This window comes from Chelonia mydas, chromosome 4 (assembly GCF_015237465.2).
Source record: "Chelonia mydas isolate rCheMyd1 chromosome 4, rCheMyd1.pri.v2, whole genome shotgun sequence".
NCBI lineage: Eukaryota > Metazoa > Chordata > Testudines > Cheloniidae > Chelonia > Chelonia mydas.
The window spans coordinates 16456682-16474580 of record NC_057852.1 but is presented as its reverse complement, the minus strand read 5'-3'; the positions used below and the strand labels follow the sequence as shown (position 1 = coordinate 16474580).

Sequence of the window (17899 nt, the reverse complement as noted above, 5' to 3'; positions counted from 1 at the left end):
GGTTTTACAATGGGGTCTCCATTGACTTCAGTGGAATTACTCCAGATTTAAACCAGTTTAAGAAAGGGGAGAATCAGGCCCTTTTGGGGGTAAACGGAAGAGAAAGCTCATCAGAAGGTTACATCAGTTTCTGCAGAAATAAGAGTTTTCTTTACTTTTTATATACACCAAAAATACACAATGAAACATGTCCAAGAGAAAATCCTTTTTAAGCAACCATTGATTTGGAGATCACCTCAAGGAATTCCCTTACATACTGAATACATTCTTGATCATGTTGAAACGTATTATTTGGACCCAGTGGACCAATAAAAATGAATTGCCCAAGGCAGTCTTTCAATCAACGTACGTTACTTCTGAACAGGAAAAGCCAAAATTCCTACGGTTCTCTCCTCGCCTCCTCACCCAAAATTCCCCCAGGGTTCTCTCCTCTGTTTCTCCTCACCCTCCACCCATGTCCCCAACAATATGCAGGAACATTGCTGATTTCCTGATGTGGAGAGAAGAACTGAATTACTAGATTTTTGTAATGAAACCAAAAAAATCCTGAATAAATACAAAAACATTTAAAAAGATGGGCTAGGCATAATGGATAAGCTAATTAAAATCTTCAGTAAGTGGGAGCAAAAGTTGTAATAAAAACTTGCTATTGGTAACGCCTCTATGACTAGAATTCAAAGGGGCCTCAAAACAGGAAAACAGTGAATGTCAGATGTTCCTGATGGCAGATGTTTCTCCCTCTTCTCCATTCTGTGACGAATGCATGGCTAATGTATATTGTACAGTTGGGACATCACTGGTCATATGTCCTTGCATTTTAGAAAAGAGCGTGGATCTTACTCTACTTATTTGTTTACAGTACAAAGTCACAGCACAAAAAAAGTATGATTAACAGTCTTTGCTGAAAAAAAGCCCAAGTCCAGAATATACTAGGCGTATATTACAGTGCTAGACTTTGCTGGATTCATCATTGCTTGAAGAAGCTTCCACTACGTACCTGCACACATTATGATTATGCACAGCTCAAACATGCTTTTAGGGAATAAGCATACTCCCACTTGAAACCAACGACAACACTCCTGGTGACTTTGGTCAGCGTCACAGTTGGTTAAATTAATGAGCACTACATTCAACCTTAAACAAGTAAAAATAAATATCCAAATACAAAGCCCCGGTATTGTTAATAATTCACATAAGTTTAAACATTATAGAAATTTTCCTCCATCAATAACAGTAAAACTATTTTCAACCCCAAAAGTAGAAGCTGTCAAACTATACTTCATTTACCAAAATTTGTAAATGTATCACAATAAATGCCCAAAGGGGAAAAAAAGAGTTTTGTTGATTTAATGACATTTTAATGTTGTCAGAATGCACTTTAAAATAAACATAGCAGAAGATTTCATTTTTTTTAAGTAATCTTCTCAAACTGTAAACTGCTGCAATGAAATTTTCAAATATATATTTATAAAAGCTGAAGAAATATGCAGTAACATCTGTTTGCAATGTACTGCTCAGATTGCTACACTTCTAATCAGGTTTGCATCTTGTAGGAGACAATTGTTCTTCACTCAAATGCAAGGCAGGTGGAACATCTTTAATCATATAAGAAGATCCTAATAATCTTCAAGGAAATTTTCTGTTCTGATGTTCTTTTTCTAGACATCCGATTATAAGAGGATGAATGGCTTGTAACAACTGCAATAATTACATTCCTTCTGCTGGTTCATTATTTTAGGGGTTGGGGGAGGGGGGTGGAAGAGTGGGGCATAAGGGCCTTACGCTTTCTTTGAATTGGTAACATACTGCCGCCATCATTTCACAGCAATTTGCCACATGTCAGGCCCCAGGATTACTGGGACATTTCAACTAAATCTGCACTATTTCTTTGACGACAGGCAGAGCAGCAGCTGCTGAATACTGTAATAGATGTATATTGCTTGCTGCTCTTGTTTTCAAGACAAGAACTGGAAATTAAAACATGTATTTCTTAGATGTGTTTTTTCCCCTTCAAAACACATCTGTGAATAACTTTACACTTGTTAGGACGTCTTTGATGGTTTTTAGTGGGACCCCTCTTGTATCATGAAACATGAGTGGACTTACATAATGCATGATCCTGATGTACTGATCTATTTTAATTTTAGGAGTAGAAAACCTACTTCATTATTTACTATTAAAGGATGCCTAGTTATGCAGCCTCCAAAGGATCTCTGTTCATCCCCAAAAAGGAAAGGACTGAAAATGACCACACAACAAAATGAGTGACAGGAGTATACTTGAGTCATTTCAAGAGCAAAGCAATCAGTATTGTCCTGGACCATCAACTTGTCACAGATCATGAATTCCCACTGTAGTAGGAAACTGACAGCCATAGTTTAATAAAGACAGACTACTGCAATATAAGCTATGCTATTTTTTCGGTCAAAGTCCACAATATTAAGTGCGAGGTTTTAAAAAAAAAAGTTTCCCCCCAAAGTGAATTACTCCATGAACTCACTGATATTGTTACTGTGAAGTGGACCACTGCTTAGTAGATGATCATTTAGCCAGAGATACTGGCATGAATTAGCTGCATCATCTTCCAGGCAACTCAAAAATACCAAAATAAGTATGTTTTGCATGCAGCTGGAGAACTGTGCAGTCTTATTTGATATTTATATAGGGAATCAGATGTTTTATGCAAATTTGCCTCATTGATTCAACTATATTCCATATTTCTTCTGCCTAAATTTAAGTGAATTGTGCCTCACATTTACAAATCAAAATCTATAGTAATCTGTGTGTTATAGTAAAAATATGATGGGGAGAAATTTATCACATGAGTTACCATGGTCTAAAATCATGCCTACAGATTTAAAATCATGCATCATTCATTATTCTTGATTACCACAGTCTGATGACTGGGACACTACCATTATAGTTTACCTGTTCAAAATTAAATTTTCAGGGAAAGCTAGACGATATTTCTGGTAAAGATATAAATTAGTTTCATTAGAGATGCTTTGCAGTAGTAAGGAAATGAAAACTCTACTTTTTAAAATTTTTTTACCAAAAGCTACAAAATACAACTCGATTCAGAGAATAATTCCAGCCCTTGGGAGCCTGAAAATATATATATATATTTTTTAAAAGTCTTCAAGTTCTTGGGAATTGTATGCATCCAGTTTAGTTACGCTTAAAAGACTGAGACCAAAATGTCCTATGCAAGGAGTAGAGTACAAGGCCGTTAACTATCTATCTATAACATTATCATTGAGTACCATTCCAAATAGCAGAAATTTATTTATGGGAATGTTCTTTTTTTTTTTTAAACTAAAACTCTACCAGAAGTTAACCTACAAAGGACCAATTCGTTTGTAGAATTCAGAACTCTTTCATATGTTGTACCAAATTGTGCCAGCCATCACAAGACATTATACACTGCTTTGAGATTTGACAGACTGTGGGACAGTAGATATGCTATCAAGAATTTAGGGAAAAAATAACTGTCACCTTGTAACGAAAGGATGTATTTTCAGGCTTCTGTATTTGCTAAATAGCACTGATCTTGCTTTATCATGTCCAATATCTCAACAAGTGGTCCTTGTTGAAGAAATTAACCTAATAAAGCCATTTTTGAAAGCTGTGTTTATAGTACCCACAAGAGGTTTAGTGGGGAGGGTCCCCCCAGGATAACATAACACCACTAAAACTATTTAAAAAGCTAAATTTTATTTTAAGGGATGAAGCTGAAGCTATGGACACAGAGAGGTTCCGACCCGCACCAAGCAGCAGTGACAGGAACTGGAGAGGCGGTCAGTCTGCCCTGCCCTTTATCCCCTCAGTCAGAGGCACAAGGTGAGCCAGGGAGCACATGCGGATCAGTGGACACTACTTTCAAATTCTCTGGCTTCAGACACATTGTGTGAGCGTGTAATCCGCAGTGGAATACAATAGGGACCATCACTTGAAGAAGAACATTGACATTTGTTGCAGTTTTTTCAGTAAAAGACCTCAACATAGGCCATGCCTCCCAGACTGCTGTAGTGTAAGAATTTTTACAATCAACAGCTAGAGAAGATCTTTTATAAGTCTCCTCTTACTTTTCAGCCTCAACTGATCCAGGATTGTAAATATTTTTTTTTTGTAAGTTTTACAAATGGCAAAAGAGTCAATAGTGAGGGTATATATTTTCTCTCTCTAGATCTCCCCAGCTCTTCCATTTCCTGGACTCAAGATTATCCTAAATACGTAAATGGAAAAAAGTGGGGGGTTTTCATTATATGATTTAGTAAATTCAGTGTAATTATCTTAAGGTTATAGGCACAGCAGGCTGAGAAGCAGTAGCAGAGTAAAAGCATCAAAAAGTTGTGTCAGAAGTTAAGGGACTATAAAAAGTTTCCAGACCTAGAAGTATCTCAGTGCAGGATACCTTGGCTTGCTGAGTGCGTATCAAGATCAGGAAAGTAAAACAGTGACACTAAGTTGGATGGCCATCACTCAAAGGGACCATTTCTTTCCTTATTTCACATTAATTCAGCCTTGCCTATAAGGCAAAGAAGAGTCTTTGGAGATACTGCATAATGCAAATCCTGCAGAGTCTAGTTCTATGGGAAACACACCGTACTTAGGACAGGCTTAAGAGACCTCTGAAATGCTAGAACTCTTTAGAGCAGGGTGATTGAAGGTGGTAATTTAGTGCTTGCTGAGCAGATATAACAGACGAAAACTCAGAGAATGTAGTAATGTGAGCAAAACCAGTTTAAGCAGTTTAACCAGTTTTAACCAGTTTAAGGCAGCCTGACAAGGAAAAAGTTGATAGAGAATGAGAACAGAACTAACAGCCTAGCTCTTAATGAGTACCACAGTAGAGAACAGAATGCCAAATATTATTCTGTTCACACCTGGTAATGCATGGTCAGAAAGGGCCTAAGTGTTAGATCACATAAGGAGATTCACAGAAATGCAAAGTGAAAGAAAAAAAGGGAATGTGGCTGCAAAAAAAAAAAGTACACAAGACTGAAGACAAAGTGAAATCAGAGCATATTAGAGGAACCATTTCTGTGAATATGGACTGTCAGAAAAATCACATGAAGAGGGCATTTTTAACTCAACATACCCACAACTTTGAGCATCTTTAAGTTACACCTTATTTTACTCATTGCTGGCTTCGCCGTAGTACAAAGTAACAAAAACTTTTGGTAATGTTACGGAGGAGTGCCCTAGATTCTATTCTACCTCATGCATTAAAATTGTCAATGAAGTTCTTGTTGCCGAATTTTTAATAACTGGCAAGTTAGTAAGCGATAGAGCACAACTTGGTTTTTAGATCCCAGAGTTCACAGTACAGTCAGAAAATTTGTCTCTATAAAGAAAGTTATACAGAGTTTCAGTGTCATAAGTGTGACTGTAACCAGACATAAAGCTAAGCTCTTTATCCCTCTGCTGTTGCACCTGCAGATTCTAATAAAATAGAGGAGCCAACAACAAAAATAAAAGACAGAAAGGCTGGTGGCTGAAAACAATAAAGGAAAGTAGCAATACTTGTGTGTGACCTAAATTACTAATTTCCTTAACAAGAGACTTTTTTTTTTAAACTGACACAGGTTGTATTAAATTCAATATATCATGCATATGTAATTTTTGAAATGTAAATGTATCAATGCATTTGGGTGCTAGGTTAGATTTAAACTCCAAGACATACACGATAATGTTCGAAAAATTGTCCTCTATTCAATCTTCAACCACAAGGCTGATGATTCCAATTTGCATTGGTTTGGTCATATAACTGAACAAGCTTCCTTTGAGAGAGAGATATTTAAATAAGAGGTAGTGATGTTACATATGTAACTTGCCTGGGTGAGAAATGAAAGGTACAGAACCAAAGGGATCTTCAGAAGGATGGTTCTGTGGAGCAGAATGTGGCTCCACATTCTTATCTGAGGATGCTCTCCTCTCCACGAGCCTGTCTGTAAAAATAAATGAAACAGAACAAAAAATAAAATAAAATAAAAATGGCAGTTCTTATGCCAAATTAATGATACGTTTAATAGATTTGTGTTTGTTTCGGAAGGATAACATCCTCTCCTTGTACCCTGACAGCTATCCCATTTTTGAAGGCCTTCATCTGCATGAGTTCATTCTTGCTTTACTTCTCTGCTCCCACCCCGAAGTAAATTGTGGCAGATGATGAAAAAGTATTAAAACCAAAAACCAATATAGTCAAGCAGCACTTGTAAGAGAAACTAATTTTCATTCTGTTCCGTTTAGGTTCTAACATCACAAACACCATGGTATCCAAGGACCTAAGTCAGACACCTTGTGTTACATTTTAATTTTTTATGTCTAAAATCAGTTTAAAAAAAATTCACCAACTTCCCTAAAGGTAAAGATTTTCTGCTAGAACCACAATGAAGGACATAAATTTGTAATCCCGCCAGCATCCCTTTTAAATTATGGAATTGTACTAATGATTGCAATACCAGTTTTTGAGTTTCACCAAATCCAAACAAGTATAGTTATGTTTTGTATGCTCTTTATTCTCTAGTGTTCTGGTCCATACAATGTGTTTTAGAACGGGATACATACAGTAATCAACATTACAAGAATAATGCAACACAAAACTGGAAATGTAGTCTCCTCATTTATTGTAGCCTAGTGTTCCAAGGGTCATCAGTGATAAGACAAGAAGGTAACCCATAATGGAATTCTGTCAGCAGATCTATCTTGGTGCACTATTGCTCAAGAGTCCTGGAACCATTTCAAAGCAGTTACCCAACAGTACACAAACTGATAGTCATAGTTGAGCATTCTGTGAATATAAAAAGCCCACATCCTCAATTGCCCACAGCGCCTCTCCCTCTGGCTAAACTCCGATTTTTGATTCAAAAGGAAGAAGGGATGGAGGGCAGGTGAGCAAGGATCTACAGAAACTATACATTCAGCTAAAGAAAGAAAAATTACCAGTAACCAGAGTTAATATAATTACCCTTGTGGTATTCCATCGTAGATTAACAAGTAGTTGCAATTCCCAGGTGGATGACTAATGAGTGTTTAATTGGACAGATATTGGATAAATGATTTGACAGAGTGAGCATATTGTCTAGCTCCAGCATTTTGAGAGAATATTACTGAGCCAGATACAGATACAAACTGAAAGCATTGTAAATCTGATGGAGGCAAGATAAAGAGGTGGCCACAGCTCTTCTAAAATGGGTCATAAGCCCTTCTGGCAAATACCCACACAAGAGTTGCAGAACATGGTGGTTCAACTATGTTGATTACAGGTGTGTCACTTATAGCAGTACCCAAGTCTCAAGACTTCATATGGATCTCTGTGTAGGGGAAGATGATGGTGGCAACATCACTGTGTCAGACCTGAGCAGGTTCTTGAGTCATATGTGCACTCAACTTGCTCTCAGTTGCACTAGCTCATCTGTGCACTAGGTGCCAGTTTATGTGTGTGTGTTCATCTATCAGATTGTTGTATTAAAAGCCTGTCAATTTCTGCTCTGTTACAGCAAATCCTGAATGTCTGAGTCATGGAAGACTTCAAGTAGCTCCTGGTCAGTTTAAGTTTCAAAAATGGCATTCTGCAGAGGCCATAGTAATAAGCACTGTCAAATTAAAGCATAGTATAGGACAGGTGTATGGGTAGGCTTTAAAAAACATTGTTTTCTCCCACCATCACACCCCTGCATAGGGCCAGTCTGAGGAATTTGATTAGTCGTTCTTTTGCATATACTCTACTTATACGGCCTAACATTAACTGTTTAACTCTTACATTTTGCCTCCCTGCCCATGATGAGCAGACAACCTCCAATTTTTTCCTTTTCTCCCACAGCCATCTTCACATTTGTTCCTACATGACCCTTTTACAGGTAACATCTTCTCTGATCTGGTCTGTATTGACCTTTCTTACTTCCAAGTGCCAATTAAATGAACTGACTATTCACGGAGAGTCTGAGGACCAGCTGGAGATAGCTGATAGAGAAAAAAAAAAGTATTTTCCTCCACCCTTTGTTTGCTGCTTGTTTTTTAAGTTGTGAGGTCATCAGGACAAGGACTGCCTCTTACTGCATATCTGGACAGAGCCTGCTGCATTGTGGCCACTACCGTAATACAAGTTTATGTAAAATGTGCATGTGGGAGGCTTTAGGTACCATCATCCCTAGTCTCCTGCTATAGGCAAAATGGAGACAGCTGTTTTTCTCCTCTATTTTTCACAGAAAAGACCTCAGAATATGGATGGGAAGGAGGCAGATTGATGGGTAGAAGGTTTTTGGACAGCTAGATTCCGAATAAAGAGTTGGGATTCTTAGCTCTCTGGGAACATCAGCTGATTCAGAAGACGAAGCTAACGGGATCCAGGAAAGGTTTCACTGACTTGGCACTCCTTGCATTCCACACCCTGAGACTGCCGCTATTGAATTGTTTTTGCTGAGGCTGGTTTTCAGTCTGTGTACCATTACCGTTATACTTCTGCTCGTAGCAAAAATGGGTAAGCCTTCCTTCTCAATTGAGCTAACCTTTGGTGTTAATGTCACAGTGACATGCTTCCCTTTGATTTGTAAATTTACTGGTAACAACAAGGAGCCCAAGGAAGGAAGGGTGAGGAAGATGATTGCATCTTGCTGTGATTTAAGAGTTTGTCCAATTTCCTGATTAAGGCCAGGGCAAAAGCAGGCTGACTCTATGGTTTCTTGATGCTCAAAAGGACGGTCAACATGTGGAGCAAGCAAAGTTACTTTCATGTGATAGCCTGGAACTGAGGGATAAAAAGCTTGCATGAGCTTTCCTTGAGTGTCAATGATTAAGGCAATTAAGACTGTTAGCACACTGATATGAAGACTTATTTGTCCTTCAGCATAGATGATTAGGCTTTAGAGGAAAATTATCAGTTTCTTTAATGCCAATTGACAATGCAATAGATTCCACACAAGTGCCACAATCCAAACAAGACTTGCATCCTGTCATAAGATGCACACCTCTTTAATAACCAGCTCTCTCTAGTTTTTACTTTGAACCAACAAGAAAGCATAAAACAGAATAAAATTGGAAAAATGACTATACAAAAAAATCATTTTCAAAAAATGGTTAATTTGCTTAAGCCATGGACTGGATGGTTCCTCAACACAGGTGGAGTTAAACTATATTGAGCATCCCATGCCCATGGGTCTTCTATACATTTCTCTAGGATGCTGGCAACCATAGGCCCCATATGGGGGGAGGGATAGCTCAGTGGTTTGAGCATTGGCCTGCTAAACCCAGGGTTGTGAGTTCAATCCTTGAGGGGGCCATTTAGGGATGTGGGGCAAAAATTGGGGATTGGTCCTGCTTTGAGCAGGGGGTTGGACTAGATGATCTCCTGAGGTCCCTTCCAACCCTGATATTCTATGATTCTATGATATGCACACTTGTTTGAAGTGATTTTGGATCTCAAAAATAATATGATTCAGAATGGATCTGAAGAGGAATTCTATTTAGGAGAATGGGCAGTTTTCAATCCCAAAACCATAGGTTCCAGTTTAAGAGTACTGGAGCTTAAAAAGCAATAACTCAGCAATAGTAAAATTTTCCAATTTGGGAAAGAATGTTTTATTTATTTATTTAGACTAGGAACAAAATCTTCAGCAAAGATTTCAGGAGCGAAGATAACAGAAAATCATAGTGAGCAGAGATGACCGTTCAACTATTGTTACCCATATTCCAGTGAGTGTTTTACTTTGGCTCCAAAGTGTAGTACTGCAGCTGAGTGTTTAGTCAGTAAAGAAACCATTTAGTCGTAATGCAATTTTATAATGTTCAGAAACCCATTACAATCACTCATGTTTGGCCTTTGCAGCTTCACTGGCATCTTTAAAACCATGACCACGGAAAAGGAAACCATGCAGAAAAAAAGCCAACAGCTAATGGAATAGCTAATTTTGAAAAAAATGTTTTTACACAAAAGAGTTCTCACTTAGCTTCATCTACTGATTAATTGTCAAGTGACTTTGTCTCTGTGAAAGTAAGATCTTTTCCACAGCATAATATTCTTTTATATATGATATAAAATATTCAGTTTATTCATTTCTCCTGCAGTGAACATGGAGAACAAAAAGCTTAACCATCACAGCATCAAGAACTTTAGTTCTCTGTGCATACTCTACTATGCACGCAGATAATAGTTTAACCAGTTTATATGAGAGATTGTATAGCAGAACGTGCCCACATTAAGATGAAGATGCTGATAGCTGCAGATAAATCATATACCCTAAAAACGTTGACTTTTGAGACCCAAAAGGGAGAACCTAGGAAACTTGTTTAATGAATGGTGAACAAAACTTTACATATTTTTAATGTATATGTAAACTGTGACATGACATAACAAATTAGGCTTTTAGAAAATAAAAACAAGGATCAACATTTTGTGATATGCCAGCCCAGTGAAACTGAAAGCAAATGGAAAAGTTTATTTCAAAAGACTATATGATAGCTTATAACACGTCAATTATCGGGCTAAGTAGTACAGCAATGAAATTTTCTTCTCTGGGTTTTCATTCTTCCGTCCTTATTCCCTCAGATCAAAAAAAGCAAAAATAAACTTAGAAAATTTACACATTCTGTGATAAACAGTGGCTTTCTCTTGTAAAAACTGATGTCTTCTCCTGTTGAAAGGAATCTGGTGATTTTATGAAAAGAGCGGTGATATATATTTAAACACATCTGCACGATGTCAAAAACATTTTAGCAAGTATAATCTTGTTAATGTACAATGAAATAACTAAAACCAGAATTATGTAAATTATCTCTGTAGAGGTGTATGCCTGTACATTTACCACTTTTGCCATTTTAACTGTATAGTGGTAAACATTTGTGCTCTGATTTTAAAAGATTACTATAGGTATTACAGAACATACATTTAGAACAAGACTGCTAACTGTCTCAACATCAAAATCCATAGGCTAAAATGTAATGGAAGTATTTTATCTACTTTGTCTACAACTGCCTTAATATCAGGGATCTCTTTTGTGACAGGACGTCAATAACTGCAATGAGAAATTCATTAAGAAAATCCTCATTGTCGGAGTGAAGATTGTGGAAATTTGTGATGTGTAGTAGGGCTTGCCACTGAGGCTTTTAAACTGGACTCAAGCCAAAGGTGAGGAAGAAAAACTATTGCACCTCCTGCAGTATACTAAACCAGCCTGCCACCTAGTGTATTATTTGTCAAACCACAGCAAGTTATGTCTCAACATTTTCCTAGGCAGCGCGGTCTTGTGGTTATAAAAAAAAAAAAAAGGAGTCAGGAAACCTGAGTTTCTAGTCTTGGCTCTAACAACTCATTGAAGGACCTAGGGCACATCACTTAACCCTATCTATAAATGGAGTTATTCCCTAGTTCAGAAATGTAATGTGATATTAGTTGATGTTTGAAAAGTTTTTTTTTTTTTTTTTAAATATACAGTGCTACGTACAAGCTAAGTACTAAATACTGAATAAATGGAACAGTGCTCAGGTACTTAATTTTACAATGTGAAGTGCTAGTGGCTTATTATCATGAGCCTCTTATACAATAGTAAAGTCACTTTACAGACTAGGGTAGGGGAAAAGCAAGATACACCAGCACCCATTGTTTGTTTAGTCAGTTATACTAGCAGGGTATAATACAAACACTGAACAATGGAAGTAATCAGTAACTGTTAAAGGAGAATCAGCAGAAAAGATACAAGGAATTGTAGAGTACAAGACACCATTAGTTTATTTTCTTCATATAATTCTCTTGTAGAAGCTCAGTATACTTGAGGAAATAAGGAATAACTCAAACAGATGTCGGCATTAAGGAAACATGAAGTCTAATGTCTACTATGCTCTAACTTTTACTACATATTCCGCCCGACTTAACAGTAAAGAGCAAAAGAGGAGAGAAAACTGTGTGGTTTCAAGCACTCCCGTTTTTACAAGGACTGCGTTCCAAGAAACATCATATTAAGGCTACTACACAAATTCAATGGCAGGCATTATATATAATGAACGCAATATTAACAGGAGCCACCAACCATGTAAAAGTTGTCCTAATTCTTGTCATGTTACAATAATTCTTCCTTTTTATGCCATCACTTTACAGTCCCATCTTGCTCACTGTGATGTTGGAATAAAGCAACTGTTGGCCATGACGACACTAGTGAGCTTATAGTGGCACAGTTGTACCGATGCAGCTGTGCCGCTGTAAGATCGCTCGTGCAGCTGCTCTATGCTGACAGGAGAGAGCTCTCCCGTCAACATAATTAAACCACCTCCAACGAGCGGCGGTCGCTGTGTCGATGGGAGCACATCTGTGTACTTACGTCGGTGTACTTATGTCACTCTGGGGTGTGTTTTTTTCACACCCCGGAGTGACATAAGCTATAACGACCAAAGTGCTAGTGTAGACGTAGCTCTAGCCTACAGACTGTATAATAATCTTACTCAACTATTCTTCTTTGTATTCTCCTTAATCTTGCACTGAGAATACCACCAGTCATCTCACTACAAAGTGTCATAAGCTCTCTATCAGGTGTGTATAAAGGCATTACATAACTTCAGGGCCTCTGAGACAATGGTGTTAGAATTTCCTGATGAGATAACCTTATGCAAAGTTCACTAGCATTTACAAGAAGAAATCAACCTCCTAGAACCTTCAAAGAAAGTGACTTTGCGTGAAAATAGCATTACTTTAGGATTTCTATTTTGCTGGAATTTTAGAATATGATCACACTGTATGAAGAAAAAAATTAAAATCTTAAATCTCTGACAATCTTATTTTCCCTTCTTAGAATCTGTTTAAGTTGTCAATTTTTCTACATCTTTCACCAGACTGAACAGAACTTTGGGTATGCTCAGTATAGCTGGCCATTCTCAGTAAGTACATTTGCTAGATGGCAGCTAGTACATTAGTCATGAAGACACTTAAAATATTTTTTTGGTCAGTATATTTTGTTTTCCTTACATCTATTGGAAACATCGAATAATCAGTGAAGCCAGACACAGGACATACTCCAGACATTTAGCATAATTATGGTCAGCAAAGTGGTTAGGAATTATGAGAATGGGCAGCGCTATGCTGACCTTTCACTTTTAAACAAACATTCTCCTGTTGAGTATTATTTTGATTTCCAAATCTTCAAAGGCTCCTTTTGAAGGAAGTATGCTTAAGATTTTAAACACAATTACTGGAAAGACAATAGTTTCAAGTTCAATTTTTTAAAGAATGGTTATTTTCAACTAGGACAATCTTCATTTCCCAAACATTAACAAGTTTTTTGTTCTACTGGAAATAATTCATTTTTGCAGTGCTACTTTGACATCTCTTAGAAAAATGGTACAAATAAACTACATTTGTGCAACACTATGGTAAGCTTTCGGTTCTGCCCTATTTATTTTAGGATGATTTCTTGAATTTAAATGGTAGAAAAACAATTTCATGTATGTTCTTTAATATTCTTATGTTCACTTTGCTTGTTGGCATTCCACATTCTCACAGCAAGCTTACAAAAAAAAAGTCACTTGGAAAAATTAAGCCACCAGAAATGTGAAAGAAGCCAGCTCTGTTAAAATTATAGTTTCTTTTTCCATTAATTCCCCACTAGCTATTTTGTTGCATTTTTACAAGTGAGAAATCTGATCCTATCCGTCAAATTATTATATCTGTAACTCTGAAGTCAATGTCATGTTTTGTTACATGCTACAGGTCTTTTTAAAAACAGATCTAGTCTTCCTTAACAAAATTACATTTGAAAACAGTATCGGGATGAATACCAACAAGTTGACTAAAGAAAGTGATTTCAAGTCAAAACATTGAGATATCTGACTTAAAGAGGAAAAAAGTTTATTTAACTATTGCCATGTCAGAACAATAAAGCAGCCCTTACATGTAGCCACTCATCAAAGGACATTACAAAACATTAACATAATGTAATAGACCAATTTTTCTTTCAGGCATTTTCAAAGGGCATTTCAGACCAACAGACCCTTCTGTTCTGGTGTGCAAGAAAACAGAGCTGCAAATGGAATAATGCAAGCAGCTAAATTGTCTCATTTATCTGAACACCATACTACTGATACTTAGAATTCTTGACAATCAAGGAGATGTGAGAAATATTGAAGAGTTAAAGATTATATCAATAGCTGCTAATGCTAAACAGTGAATTTCCCCCGCACACAACATTTTCCAAATGGAAAGAAAAGTGAGAAAGCGGACCTAGTTCTGCCCTCAAATGCTCAGAAAGAATTTTGTGTACAACAGACTGCATGGCCCTTCAAAAGGACAGTCTTTGGCACTGTTGAGTGTACCTACAGAGCCCTTATTTACTGTGAAGCGAAATAAGCCTTCAAGCGTCCCTTACTTGATCTCAGAAGGTCAAATTCCCTGTCCAGTAGCTCCTCCTCTGTTAGCTTGGAGAAATTGTCCTCTCCAAATGGGTTCCAGCCTGACATATCCGGTGGGTTACTGATGTTCTGCTTTGGGTAACTGGAAACGGCCTCTGCATCAGGAACGGCTGACCTGTGAAGTCAATTTGGGGAAGCAGATAAAGAAACATTACAGCCTATTGATGTAAAATTAAGCATATCAGAATTTCGTCATTTCAGAGGTCTTTGAACATTTGTTCTTACACACAATGTGACAGCTTCCCAGTGAGATAGTTTAGAGTTTTGTTCCACCTTATTTTACATTGTTGTATGTAAATCACTTCAACTTGTGTTTTACTTTGAGTTTTTTTCTCCATTCATTCTAAGCATGGCCAAATTGCAAATACCTTCTAATGTAAACATGACCTGAAATAGTCAAGGCAGTGTATCTATTTGTTTCTGTATTATATTTTAAAATAGCCAATGTGTTTATTTCTGCTTTTTTAGGGGGGTAGCAGGGGAGGTATATTGGGAATGTCAAAATTTGTTTCCCCTGTTTTGTTGCTGGGATTTGGGGGGGGGCGGGGGGGGAGGGGAACGTATCTGTAGATTGAGAGCTGCTGGTCCTTAATTGAAGGGCTGGGGCTATTGACTAAAAGGTTCTCCTCCTCCAATTATTTATAGAGTTAATGAAGTTAAATAAGTGTTAACAAGAAAAAGATAAATTTTAAACAAAATAAAGTCACTTTCTCTTTAATCAAGTTTTTCCTTTCTTGGAATCTTAATACTATCTGTTCTTTGGTTTTCATTAAAAATAAGGGAAGACAGGAGGGCTATATAACGTCAACTTCTAATGAATGTGGTTTTTAAAACTTTTCAGGCCTTTATATAGCGCATATATATAGCAAAAAAAAAAAGAGGCATAAACCCATTTCCTTCGGAGATCACTTTCAAGGAACAAAGAGTAAGTAGTATGTGAATGTCTAAGTGAACGTTTACACTAGAAACACTACAGTGGCACACCTACAGTGCTGCAGCTGCACCACAGACAGACATTACCACAATGGAAGAGGTTCTTAAACCCATCTCTCTGAGAGGCCATAGCTATGTCGAGAGTGTCTACACTGAGGCTTAGGTTGGTTTAACTACATCACACAGGGCATGAAATTTTTCAGTTAAAGCACACATAACTTTACAGTGTAGACCAGGCCTAAATAAATATGTAAATATACTTTCATTTTTTCCATTTCTTATTAACTGGAAACATACAACATTTTGCCCTAGCCTCTTGGTTTACATCTCCAAACCCCTTCTACGTTGCTCCCCCCCACCCCCTTTGCAGTTTGTATAAAAACCATGATCCCACATCCCATGCAGGCTGAAAAAATTCAACTCAAATTTAAAAATTAAAAAGCTAAGAGAAAAAATGGTGACAACCCAATTCTCTTTGGGGTTGGGAATATCACCGGCAAAAGTAGCTCTAGACAAGGCTTTAAGATTGTTTGTGGGCTGAACTGCAGTGTTGAGATTAACTGGATAGGATGGAAAAATCTTTCCTTGGGTAGACAGGCTCTTGTTATTGTGGAGTCTAAAGTGGCCCCTATAAAGTCTATTCTTTGTTCCAGAATTAGTATGGATTTCCTATGATGGCTCAGAGATTACAATAAGGTTAATGCCTTGCCCACTGATGACTGGATCTTCTCAGGTGACCCGCCTTAGAGCAGCCAGTCGTCCAAGTACAGGAATATCGAGCTGACAGAGAAGCTGCTACTGCTGAGAGGATTTTTGTCAACAGCCTTTGAGCCATGGAGAGTCTGAAAAGGACAACTCAATATTGGTAGTGATCTGTTCCTATTCTAAAGTGTAAGCAGTGCTTGTGAGATGGGTGGATGGCTACATGAACGCAGACATCCTGTAAGTTGAGGGCAACAAACCAGCCTCCCGGATCTAGGGATGGAATAATGGTAGTGAGTGTCACCATTCTGAAGTGCTGTGCTAGGACATAATTCAAGTTCCTGAGTTTCACCCTCTCTCTCTCTGGAAGTAGAAAGAGATTGGAATACAAGCCTCTTCCAATAAACTCTGGTGGAACTGGCTCTATTGCTCACAGGAGGAGGAGGGGGGATTGAACCTCTTGTCTTATGAGTTCCTCGTGAAAAGGGTCCCTGTAGAGGGACGGGTAAGGGGGAGTGAGAAGGAGGGGAGTGAAAATGGATGGAATAACCAACTCTGATGACCTCCGGTATCCACTTGGCTGAGGTAAGGTAAGTAGTGGGACAGGCAGTCACCAAAAGGGACATGGGGGAGTAACTGCACAAGAGAGGATCCAGCAGAATGGGATGCTCGATGCTCTAAGAGGTGGTTTTGACTGCTCAGTCGAGAGCAGACTGAGTAGAAGTGTGTGGGGGAGTGGAGGGGGTCCTCGTTTTTGCTGTTTGTATCTTCCAAAGAAGAGTTCCTGGGGCTTAGAGAAGGTGTGCTGATGATACTGTAATGGACTGAATCTTTGAGCAGTTTGAGATCTACTAAACAAACACTAAATCCCCAGTGACTGCAAAACAGCCCTGGAATCCTTGAGTATGCAGGAAGAGGAGTCCATATTCTTACTGAAGAGATTGGGTCCTTCTAAAGGGAGAGACTCCCCATAGCGTTTTGCACCTCTCTCAGAAGATCGGAAGCCTGGAGCCAGGATGCTCTTCTCACGACCACAGCAATGGCTCTGGACCTGGAGCCGTGGCATCTCGGGTAGCCTGCATAGAGGCTTTTGCGACTAATTAGCCTTCCAAGAGGGACTGAAATTGATCTCTCTGGTCTTGTGGCAGGTGTCCAGTAAAATGTGTAAATTTTGAGTATGTGGCAAAGTCTTATTTTCCCATGAAGGCCTGATAATTGACAATATGAAATTGAAGAGCAGAACACTAGTAGCTCTTCCTGCCCAGCAAGTCCAGCCACTTGATCCCTTGTCCACTGGAGAAGGTCTAGAGTGAGCTTGATGGCTCCTTTCGTTGGCTGCATCCACCACTAGGAATTAGGACTGGAATGGGAAAAGAAGTGTTCTATTCCACTTGATGAGATAGAATATATCTTATCTGCCCTCTTACAGGTGGGTGGAATTGTGGCAGGTGTTTGCCACAGGGTGCACGTAAGAGACAGAGAAATTAATAGACAAGGCAAACTTTCCTTGGGGATTGATATTCCAAATATCCATGAAGGAATGATGCGACTCTTGGACTTCCTCTAGCAGGATTTGGAGAGAGCCCGCCAGCCACTGCCTGAAGTCCTGGAAGGTCTTGATGTCACCAGCACAGGAAGGCAGTGATGGTATTACCACCTGGTCCAGAAATGAAGAGGACCTGACGGAAGGAAGAGAGATCCCCTCAGCCTGAGGTTCTTGTTCCTCCTATGTATCATCCAATACCGAAGTAGTGAGGGAATTGTCCATTGGTACCCATGGACAGTAAGGTTACTGATCCTTTATCCCCAAGAAAAAAGTAGGAGTTCTCAATGATAATCAGACTCTCTAGGCCTACAATGTCCGGCAGGTTCC

General features: G+C 38.4%; 1 protein-coding gene across 1 annotated transcript in view; it reads right to left on the bottom strand.

Annotated features, from left to right (window-relative positions):
• The window catches only part of BMP2K (BMP2 inducible kinase), a 104341-nt gene that overhangs the window by 14054 nt on the left and 72388 nt on the right, over positions 1-17899 (bottom strand). Inside the window, exons 14-15 of the mRNA XM_037896740.2 lie at positions 14349-14506; positions 5838-5951 (exon numbers count right to left, since the gene is read on the bottom strand). Of these exons, the coding sequence (XP_037752668.1) occupies positions 5838-5951; positions 14349-14506 (272 nt within the window). The remainder of the gene's footprint in view (positions 1-5837; positions 5952-14348; positions 14507-17899) is intronic.